Source organism: Rhinichthys klamathensis, unplaced genomic scaffold (genome assembly GCF_029890125.1).
Source record: "Rhinichthys klamathensis goyatoka isolate OS25496 unplaced genomic scaffold, OSU_Roscu_1.1 h1tg000011l_1, whole genome shotgun sequence".
Classification (NCBI taxonomy): domain Eukaryota; kingdom Metazoa; phylum Chordata; class Actinopteri; order Cypriniformes; family Leuciscidae; genus Rhinichthys; species Rhinichthys klamathensis.
Window position 1 is genome coordinate 2,973,254 of NW_026606564.1, and position 11,747 is coordinate 2,985,000.

At 39.6% G+C, this 11,747-nt stretch overlaps 1 protein-coding gene across 1 annotated transcript in view; it reads left to right on the forward strand.

The window, feature by feature from the left end:
• The first annotated feature begins 1,044 nt into the window (after nt 1-1,044).
• The window catches only part of mfsd8l2 (major facilitator superfamily domain containing 8-like 2), a 20,443-nt gene continuing 9,740 nt past the window's right edge, over nt 1,045-11,747 (forward strand). Inside the window, exons 1-7 of the mRNA XM_056264089.1 lie at nt 1,045-1,249; nt 1,425-1,610; nt 1,731-1,793; nt 4,092-4,211; nt 4,279-4,358; nt 8,653-8,950; nt 9,202-9,275. Of these exons, the coding sequence (XP_056120064.1) occupies nt 1,174-1,249; nt 1,425-1,610; nt 1,731-1,793; nt 4,092-4,211; nt 4,279-4,358; nt 8,653-8,950; nt 9,202-9,275 (897 nt within the window). The 5' untranslated portion in view covers nt 1,045-1,173. The remainder of the gene's footprint in view (nt 1,250-1,424; nt 1,611-1,730; nt 1,794-4,091; nt 4,212-4,278; nt 4,359-8,652; nt 8,951-9,201; nt 9,276-11,747) is intronic.

Genomic DNA, 11,747 nt, shown 5'->3' on the forward strand with positions numbered 1-11,747 from the left:
ATTCCAAATGCAAATTCTGAGACAGCAAAAACCGTTTTTTAAGTAGTGCATTTGCTTAAATATAGCTAACTTCCTGATCAATAGTTTCTGGTTAATACAATTAAAAGCTTATAGGGTGTAACAATATATCATGTCACAATATATCGCAACACAAAAATGCAGCAATATGTGTCGTGGATAGTGATAATATGTAGTGTGTATAGTTAAAAAAATTAAGTATTCAGATTTTTAATGTCAGTACTACACTAAACTACTATAATGTTGAATATAATGTATAATAATGCAATTGGGGAAAACTGTATTTGTGGGTCCTGATAATGCCAAATGTCTGTTACCAGTAAAAAGTGCAAGCATATTCGTCTAAAATAATTCTGTATTTTCAGCTTCAGAATCATGAATATTTGTATTCTGGTGTCACCATTGTCCTGTGCATTGGGTTTCCAGCACCAAGTCCAAGCCTATTCATTTACACCCCCAATGTAATATCAAATTTAGCATTTTAATCAACAGTACATTTCTTGTTAACCTTTTATAATATGTCTTGCAGTATCGCAATAATATTGTATCGTGAGTTCAGTATCGTGAAATATATCGAATTGTGACTGTGTTTTTTTTGGCCCAGGAGTGTAGATTGTCAGGAATGAACTGCAATCCTGTTATAAAGAAGTGAAGATACAGCTTTAAGGGAGTAGAATTACAGTCCACTTCACCTGAACACTATAAATAATGGATACAAGCTCACAGGTAATACTAGATCTCTGATGCTTCAGTGTACAGAGACTGTTGGAAGAGCCTGAGCACTGTTTATCTGCAATGCTGCATCAATGAAGAAATTATAGGGCATTTATAGTCGCCTCGTGACAGGGACCCGAATGATCATATTCAAGGAAGGGATCCACTGAGCGTCAAACAGCATGTTTGCGTAAAATCATCCAAAAAATATTCCCTATAGCTTTTCCTAAACTCGCCGGCACCACATGGCTTATACTTTGTCTTTTGCTGATTGATGCATTTGCTATGATCTACAAAAAAAAGAGAAATAGCCGCACAGTAAGACGAGCGGTTACATACCAGAGTCAGTAATGGAGAACACCATCCCTCTCATTACAATAATTGGACCATGAGGAAGAGGAATGATCAAGTGCTGTGAAAATAACCTAGAGAAACACTACAATGGATTACAGACAAAAAAGAAAACTGTCTTTTCTCACTATTGGATTGATATTTCTTTTGAGTGGTGTAGAATATGGTAAGTGGCCAAGAATTATTTTCCTTTCCTTTTTATTTCCTTTCTGCAGCAAATAACTTGTTTGAATCAATAGTGCAAGAAAGCATTACAATATTAATGTGTTAATGGTGAATGTATTGAAAGTTTATGCAGTTGATGTGCAAAATACAGTCTTCTCTCTCTCTATCTCTTTCAGCTGTCATTCTTCCCACTATATGGCGATATCTGCAGATATTAGAGGCACCACCTTATTTTCTTGGCTTGGGTCTATCCGCGTTCAGCTTCAGTGGGCTGGTTTCAGGTCCAGTGTTTGGTCACTGGTCAGACAAGACCAGAACTACAAAGACCATCATTCTCTTCTCCAATGTGTTTGAAATTGTGGGTCAGTATACCTAAGAATAGAGATGGTTTTAAAATATATCAAATAACCCTTGTTCTTGTGCAGTTATGATCTCCTGATGATGTTGTTTGACTTGCTCATTGCAACCCATTTGTCTTACAGGAAACTTCATGTATTTCATGGGATATTCAAAATGGCTCCTGCTGTCCAGCCGTCTTGTTGCAGGTGAGGATATTTTGAAGCTGCACTGTTCTATCAGTTACAATAAACTTTGTGAGATTCTGTGCTCCTGTGGTGTAAACCATCAACATTAATGAGATTTTAAGACATCCAACAGATACTGACAGAGAGACTGTTCTTTTTGATTGATGACTCTCATTAGATTGTAATTTCTGCAATGCAGAATTGAATCATTCTGACCAGACACAATGAGTTGTTTATAACAAGTTTATTACTTGTTTATAAAATTATAGAGGACATATATATATATATCCTCTACCTCCCCCAGCGCCACCTGCCTATATATATATATATATATATATATATATATATATATATATATACACTCACCTAAAGGATTATTAGGAACACCTGTTCAATTTCTCATTAATGCAATTATCTAATCAACCAATCACATGGCAGTTGCTTCAATGCATTTAGGGGTGTGGTCCTGGTCAAGACAATCTCCTGAACTCCAAACTGAATGTCAGAATGGGAAAGAAAGGTGATTTAAGCAATTTTGAGCGTGGCATGGTTGTTGGTGCCAGACGGGCCGGTCTGAGTATTTCACAATCTGCTCAGTTACTGGGATTTTCACGCACAACCATTTCTAGGGTTTACAAAGAATGCTGTGAAAAGGGAAAAACATCCAGTATGCGGCAGTCCTGTGGGCGAAAATGCCTTGTTGATGCTAGAGGTCAGAGGAGATTGGGCCGACTGATTCAAGCTGATAGAAGAGCAACTTTGACTGAAATGACCACTCATTACAACCGAGGTATGCAGCAAAGCATTTGTGAAGCCACAACACGCACAACCTTGAGGCAGATGGGCTACAACAGCAGAAGACCCCACTGGGTACCACTCATCTCCACTACAAATAGGAAAAAGAGGCTACAATTTGCAAGAGCTCACCAAAATTGGACAGTTGAAGAATGGAAAAATGTTGCCTGGTCTGATGAGTCTTGATTTCTGTTGAGACATTCAGATGGTAGAGTCAGAATTTGGTGTAAACAGAATGAGAACATGGATCCATCATGCCTTGTTACCACTGTGCAGGCTGGTGGTGGTGGTGTAATGGTGTGGGGGATGTTTTCTTGGCACACTTTAGGCCCCTTAGTGCCAATTGGGCATCGTTTAAATGCCACGGCCTACCTAAGCATTGTTTCTGACCATGTCCATCCCTTTATGGCCACCATGTACCCATCTTCTGATGGCTACTTCCAGCAGGATAATGCAGCATGTCACAAAGCTCGAATCATTTCAAATTGGTTCCATGAACATGACAATGAGTTCACTGTACTAAAATGGCCCCCACAGTCACCAGATCTCAACCCAATAGAGCATCTTTGGGATGTGGTGGAACGGGAGCTTCGTGCCCTGGATGTGCATCCCACAAATCTCCATCAACTGCAAGATGCTATCCTATCAATATGGGCCAACATTTCTAAAGAATGCTTTCAGCACCTTGTTGAATCAATTGCACGTAGAATTAAGGCAGTTCTGAAGGCGAAAGGGGGTCAAACACAGTATTAGTATGGTGTTCCTAATAATCCTTTAGGTGAGTGTATACATATATAGGCAGGTGGAGCTGGGGGAGGTAGAAGGTCTATTTAAATGCTGACCAAGCCAATCTGATTGTACCGTGTACCAAATGACATGATGCTTATAAACTGACTTTAGTTACAGCACACAGTATTCACAGTAACTTTTTCGGAGTATCTATTTGCAAGTGTAAAGTGCCTGTCCTGTTGGCAAAGGCTATTTACACTAACCCTGCCCACCAATATCTTGTTGGGCCACACAAGATTTAAAAAGACGCACGCTTCTCAGTGTCTAAAGTGGGGTAGGCTATAGGCAGAATGGCACGGAGAAGTAGCTTTTGACACGTTTGGCCCGAGTTCAAACCCGCCTTTTATCAAACTCCTCATCTCCGTTTTCTCATCACATATCAGATCAGAAAGGCATTTATTTTAAATAAAAATGAAGAAAATATTTGAAAAGTGGAAATAAAGTGCCCAAAGAGTGTTTAATAATAAAGCATTTATTATCTTCCCAATAAGGCGGCATCCATTTAATAATTTTAATAGTAATTTACACTCTATGTTATTATTGCATCCTGTTAATGTACAACAATACTGAGGTGCAAATAGTATATGCCACTATTTATAAGTATAAAAAGCATCTACAACTATTTGCACTTATTGCAAAGAACTGCTACTTTTAAATAGGCTAGTGTAAATAGAATATATCGCTAATGTTTTTTCCCGTTATGGACTTCTGGATTACACTGCATCCTTCCATCAGGTATTGGAGCAGGAGCTGGTTCCTCCATTTTTGGGTTCCTTACACGCACTACCCTCCCCGATGAGCGAGCTAGAGTCTTTGCTGCTGTCATGGCATGTCGTCAGGCTGGACTTCTGATTGGTGAGTCAGTGTTCCACCATGCAATAAGTGGCCATAATACATATACAATATGCATTTTTACTTGCAGGTCCTGCATTCAATATCTTTCTAAGGTTGTGTGATTTCAAATTGGGTCCATTCATTGTAAATAAGTACACCTCACCTGGGGTAAGTATGTTTTGGCTCATTTCCTATACAATTTACATTCTAAATACACACATGCATACGCACACACACACACATACACACGCGCGTTCCACATGATGATGGATGCACAGAGCCGGCCGAGCCGTTGCAATTGCAAAGGGCCCCGTGGCCAGCAGAGGGCCCCCTAGAGTCACTGCTAGTGGGGGGGGGGGGAAATCGCACAACGAAAGTAACATAAAATAAATAAATAAAAAGAAATGGATCTACAGCGCTCTTTATCAGGCATCATGATAAGCACAGAGTTGTTATTTATTTAGTTCTGTATTATGGCAAATCAACCGGGAGCTCCCCGCGAAGGCGCGCGCGCGTCACACTACACGCGACTTTGTCGCTGGCGATGAGGTCGCTAGTGGGCGTTCCCACTACTGGTTGACTAGTATGACATCCAAAAGACAGCGAATCAGCTTTCTTGCCATCCATCACTGCAGGCCCAGGGGCTGAGGAGAAGGATCACGTGTGCTCCACTCCTATTGGTTGTCGCTCGCGAAAATCGCTCTTCATTTGCATAAAGTTAAAAATTTCTCAACTTTGTCGCGTCGCTAGACACGCCCCATCTAGTCGCCAACGGTCGCTGTCGCGCGTGTCGCCGGAAGTCGCCCGCTCACCATTGAAATGAATGGTATCGCGTCGCTTGGTCGCGCTATGATGTCACTCGTTGTCACTTGGTCAGTCAGTTAGCGACTCCAACGAATCGACGATGTCTGACAAGAAAACGAAAATATCTTTCTGGCCAAGAAAAACGACAAAAAAGAGCCTGGAAGAAGAGAAGAAGCAAGAAGATAAAGGTACGTAAGCCTGTAGGCTTAATTTTCCGATTTCTGTAATATGGATAATCTGCACTAAAAGTCTTAACATTAGCCTAAATCGTGCTTGTATTAATTTTCTACAGTTGTTTAACTTACATAATAACATGCTGCATAAAATTGGTTTAGTATTAGGCCTATACCATTTGCTGTGGTGTTACTGTTAAAGCATTTAACAGAACAATATGAACCCAGTTTGGATTCTACAAGGGCTATCATTAGTTTACTCCTTATGTCCCCTTAGGAGCACTATTATGGCTCGTTTCCACTGAGCGGTACGGTACGGTACAGTTCGGTTCGGTACGCAATTATTTGCGTTTCCACTGTCAAAAGTTGTGAATGGTACCAAAAAGCCGAACCGTACCGTACCACTTTTTGGGTACCCTTCCGTTGGGGTACCTAGCACAGTGGTACGGTACTAAAGGGTGGAGCTAGACTCACTGCAGAACGCTGATTGGTTGACAGAGTATCGTCACTTGCGCGTGCTACAAGGGCATTAGCAGCATACAGTTGAAATATAATACTACTGTTATTGTGTCACGAAATGTAGTTTTAAGAGTTTTTCAGGCGAGAAAGTAGTTTTTTAAAGCTCAAATCTGTGGTTTATTTATAGATTTATGATAATTTGAAGATCCATTCCAAGCAATTACCGGACGCTCGGCGCTCGTGCACCCCGCCTGGAGCAGCCTTTCCCCGGCTAGCCGTTCTGATGTTTGCCGCTGACTCTGACGTCTCTGTAGTGGTTAAACATGAGATGTAATTCGTATTGTACAGACATAACAGGCGATCTTTGGTCTCGTGAATCTATAATTCGTTCCCTGGCCAATAGTTTTGGCAGAAGGCTAAGTGAAGTTTCATATATTTGAGCGCTGAATTTGTATATTTGACTGAATTGTTTGCTTTGTGATTAAAGCTTTACTGTATATATTTTTGTACCTTTTACTTATACTTTTATAATGGCTATTATTATAAAACTGAAATTCACCAAAAATAGATAGTTTTGTCATTTATTTTATTTTATTACAAGATCATCTGTAATGTTGTTTATTGCAACATTTGTACCAATGCAATATGCAATTCATTGCCTGGAATATGTTTAATATTTTTAAATTTAAACGAAAAGAGGCAGGGTTGTGTTTTATATTTAGTTTTGTTATAAATATAACGTTACATACATGCAGTGAATATAATCAATAGGCTATGCGTTGCCTGAACCACATTTGTGTGCTTATAATGTTTACAATGTATTTAAATTAAATCGAAAAGAAGCAGAGTGGTGTTTTATAACATATTTCGTTTTATTGTTGCCTAAAATGTACATAACCGGAGTAGCAGAGCGAGCTGAGTGGCGCTTTCAAGAACGCGCTGTTCCATCAGCAGAATTACTGGACTCGCGTCCTCGGGATCATTCTCCTGAGTCGGACTTTGCGTGGCTACTTGCATGAGAAACGCCTAATGCCAGCGCTTGTTTCTTGTGACAAACATGCCGAGAAGCAAGATCAAGATCTGCTGTCTGTCATCCATTGTTGTTTACTATGTCGCTTTTGTTCGCGCGAAAATGACGTCGATCGCTTCTCTCCGGCAAACACCACGCCTATCAAGTAAGGGTACTGTTGGCAGTGGAAACGCTAGCCGGATCATGGTTTAGCGACCCGACCCGAACCGTACCGTACTGAACCGTACCGTACCACTCAGTGGAAACGAGGCATATGCTGCCAGTAAGCAAAGCTCCAGCTGTTGGTGAGTATAAAGGGGCTGTAAAATGATAACCTTCTGCATTTAAAAAATTAAGTCTAACTTTATGTATAATTATTTTCTTTATTTGGATTGGATTTTAATAGTTATATTGAAATGTTACCTTATTCTTAATATTGTTGATCTTCTTTGTGGTGTTTTAGATGTTATTGTTAATTTTGTTTATTTGAAAAATCTATTTATTATTTTATAGAATATTATATTTAAATGTTATTCTATTTGCTCTATTTAATTTAAATTTTATATATATATATATGTGTGTGCTGTAGTTTGTGACTCTTAAACTCTGGTGTCAATAAAAATGTATCATTGTTCAGTGATAATCACTTTATCTGTCTTTTTATTCAGCAAGTTAATCAGTGTGTGTGTGTGTGTCTTGCACTGCCATTCAGCTCAGTGGTATCATAATTTTCCTGTTAGAGATCAAACATAGTATATACAGTATAATATAGTATGGTATAGTTATAAGGTAGTCATTGCTTTTCTTTAGGCCTTAAAACGGTCAAAGGGGCCTCCAACCAAATTTTGATTAGGGCCCCCAAAGGTCTAGGGCCGGCTCTGTGGATGCAGCTTGTAATGTGAATGTAGTAACTCTGCACATTTCAGATGTCTTCCTAATGAAACACACATGATTCCACTCTTCAAGTCATTAGTTGAAGATCCAAGGCCTGAAATGGTTGCATCAGATCAAGAGAGAGAGACATCCAAAGTGTAGTAGTGCTAGGGGGCTCAATGGGAACAGGGCTGGGAAACACACATCCTGTCAGAGGATCTCATAAAATAAGAGCATGTCCGGTGGATATTTCAATTCACTTGGAGAAAATGAAGCACTTTTTAAGCATGATTAATTTTTTTCTTTGTGACATTATTTTCATGACAAGTGTCCTCCTACATTTGTATTACTGTGATGCTAAAAATGTCATTCTCAAATACGCGGCAACACCTCACAATAAGATTTCATTAGTTAACGTTAGTTAATGATTTATGTCACAATAATTGTTAGTGCATAACTAATTTTAACAAATGCAACCTTATCATAAAGTGGGTAACACTATTAGTTAACTAAATACTTCTGAAGCATTTATTCATCTATGTTAATTTAAACATGTTTTTGACACTTTAATACAAAAGTTGTATCTTTTAATATTATGGACCTGAGCTATCATGAACTTACAATGAAAAGTATTTTTATTAACTAACTTTAACAAGGTTAATAAATACTGGAACTAATGTATTGCATTGTGAGTTAATGCATCAACTGATGTAAACTAACAACGCTATCTTAGAACCAATTCGTATGAATTCGTACGAGTCAGTAAAAGGTGGCTAATTCGTACGACCTCACTCGTAGGAATTCGTACGATTCGTCTAAACCCCAGTGACGGGTAGGTTTAGGGGCGGGGTCAGGGGTAGGTCATTCTTACGAATTCATACGGATTGGGCAACTCGTAAAATATGTACGATTTAGCAAAAATCGTACGAATTTGTACGGTTGAGGTCCATAATAAATAAATTAAAATAAAACAGACAGGAATCTAATGAGAAACAAAAATGAAATCTCAATAGTGTTCTTTGTGAGATTCATCAGTAAGTTAGTCATTTACTTCTATCTTATTTCAACATTTGTATTTGCCATTTTTCAGTTCTTTTAAGTAAGTTGACTTTAATTCAAGCTGCCATGTGCTCTTTTGACCCAGCTCTTCATGTGCGGGATGTGGCTGCTTATGCAGTTTGCAGTGATGTTCCTTTACTGGGACATCCCACCACTGGACTCCTTTCCTGAGCAGCACACGCCCCTCAGAGAGGTCAGAGGTGAAGAAGATGAGCCCCTCATGAGCCTGGAAGATGAAGACTGGGCTTCAGCAGTGGACTCGAATGGCCCGGTCAATCCAGAACAGACCGAGACCCAGCTCTCATCCGAACTCCCACCATCTCCTCCTGATTCGCCACCTCCAGATCCCTCTGACCCCTTTCAAAACTTCAGTGCCAGTCGAGGTGAAGCCCAGAGTTTAATGTTAAATTAAAGTGCTTTTTTAGCAGTGCAGTTTAAGTTGGTGTGGCATTGATTCCTTCTTCGTTGCATCTGAGGTGCTAATCTGAGTGTAGCGGTCTGAAAACGCCTTATTGATCACTTCATTCTGTCTTTGCTCTATGATTGCAGTGTGAGTGTGTGTGTGTGGTATCTCTATTTTATTCAATCCTGTCTTGGCAGCCTGAGATCTATAACTCTCTCTCTCTCTGTGTAGAGTTTCTGAGGGAGGAGGTGGTGGTTCTCCTCACTGCTCAGTTCATCACTCTCTTCAATCAGACAGCACTCGAGGTAAAAGTCATCATTTTCAGGGTTGGCACCAGTGGCGGTCCTGGTCCACTTGTACGCTAAAATACACTACACGACTTTTTCAAATCTGAACCGATTTTAAAACACTATAGGCTTCATATACTTGCCGACTTTGTAAATGGCTACAGAGGAAAAACCTCACACACGACTGAGCATCACACACTACCAGACTTTCAAGTCGGTCCGAACATGACAAACTCATGAAACATGCACTTCGTTATGGAGACAGTGGACAAATGGAATCAATATGTGTATAAAATCGGGTCGAATTATCAAACATGTTTAATATTCTCAAAATAGTGGACAGATTCATAGTCGGAAGATAAAAAAATCAGAGTCTGTGCCCATAATGCACTATAATTTTCTTAAATTGTGCCAACTCAAATCTGCAAACTGGCTCTAACTTTCGAGACCTAGCCTCAACACGTCCAGACTGTAAATCAAGGCAAAAGTATATTCCAGCCTTCAGTAATTATGTTGGCTTATCAAAGCCAACCTTCTGATCTGGTGTTTAAGCAGCTTATTTTTCTTTTAAAGGGGTCATATAATGGTACATGCACTTTTACAAGTTGATTGTACTGAAATGTGTGTTGGCAGTGCCTGTACACAACCATCATAAAATGATAAAAATCCATCCAGTGTTTTTGTTTTAATCTCCTTATATGTTTTCCCCTGCCTCAAATTGAGCCGTTCGATTTTGTGACGTCACAAGCTCGGAAGCCCCTCCCACGATTGTTGATTGACAGCATCGTTTCAACACAGACCCGCCCTCGCTCGTGAGGGAGCTGTCAATCATTGTCTGCGCGGACCGGCGCGGTCATTGTTGATATGCTGGAGCACTGTCTATGAGCAGAATGGCGTCTAAGCGATTGTGTTGTTCTGTTCTTGGGTGTAATAACGAACACAGCAGTCATTTTAATGTTCCTAAATCCGAACTGCTGAAGATGCAGTGGCTGAGTTTGTTTTCGAAGGGAATATTCCCCACGAGCAACGTCAATGCTTTCATGTTTGCGCGAATCATTTCTCACCAGACTGCTTTATAAACGAGGGTCAGTATGAGCTGGTTTTGCTAAGAAGCTGCTCATGAAAAAAGGATCGGTACCAACTATTCGTGTTCCTGCTGAACCTCTAGAACAGGGGTCTCAAACTCAACTTAACTGGGGGCCGCTGGAGGTAGAGTCTGGGTCAGGCTGGGCCGCATCAAGTATTCCACAAAAAAATAGTATTCAAGTATTCCAAAAAAGGAGCACAACTGATCCAATCTTCTCAATATTTATTATTAACGTTTCTTCTGAACTGTTCCTCTGAATTTGAACATTCCTTTCTGTACATGATTGGTTCTTCATGAGCTGTCCTTCTGACAGTTGAAGTTCATTTTTACAAACTTTCTTTGTCTATAACACATATTTGTGATATTTATATTTGCTTATGTCCTTATTATTTTCTTTATACAACACATTAATGATATTGAATGTTTTTTTTTTTTTTTGGAAGGCACATTTCCTTTTATTATACTTAGAAAAACAATTATTGCTTTTGAAATACAAATATTTGCAGTCATGTCTGCCCGTCTTATTGAATTCTTTCTACACATGTATAGTGTCTCAAATTACTGACTGCACAAATCAAAGCAAACCTTCTTATGAACCTGTTGGACACATATTACAAGCTCAAAATGATTATTCTCACATTGTTTTACAGCAGGGGTCTCCAACACGTCGCTCGCGAGCTATCAGTAGCTCGTGGCCTGATTGGTGGCAGCTCGCCAAGGGGCCGTTCACATATCGCGCTCACATATTTTGCGCGCTCAAGTTCGTTATTTCAAATGTAGGTGCGCGGCAAGCGCGCTCATAATTGAAGCGACGCGCTCATTTTTTCCAGGCGCAGTATGTTTGTACTTCGCGGTTGTCTATCTATGACAACTATTGACAACAAACCCACCGTGTCACGAGACTATCTATGGTAGCCCATAAGGGATAAATTTTTATTTTTTATTTTTTTTAAACGCGGCACATGCAACGACGGGCCGCACTAACATTAAACTTTAATGTCAAGTAGGGGGCCACAAAATATCACCGCGAGTTTGAGACCACTGCTCTAGAACAACTTAAGTGAGTGTAATGTTTTATTAAACTTTATATTAATATTTATATTAATCTTTGCAAATCGCTAGCTGCACGCTTCACAATGAATGCGTCTAAGGTTTACACTCAGGGTACATTACGGCATGTTTTCTATGTATGATGTTCTCAATATAATTTATAATCCCATGTTTATACTGAACAATGCGTTATGGTTATTGTGTTATTGTGTTACAAACGGTGTACGCACAGAACAGAGAGGCGGGGTGAGCAAAGCTCATTATCATTTAAAGTCATATGCACTGAAACGGCGTGCTGAAAACAGAGCTGTTTTTGACCAAGTAAAATAAGTGTTTTCTTACAATACTAATGA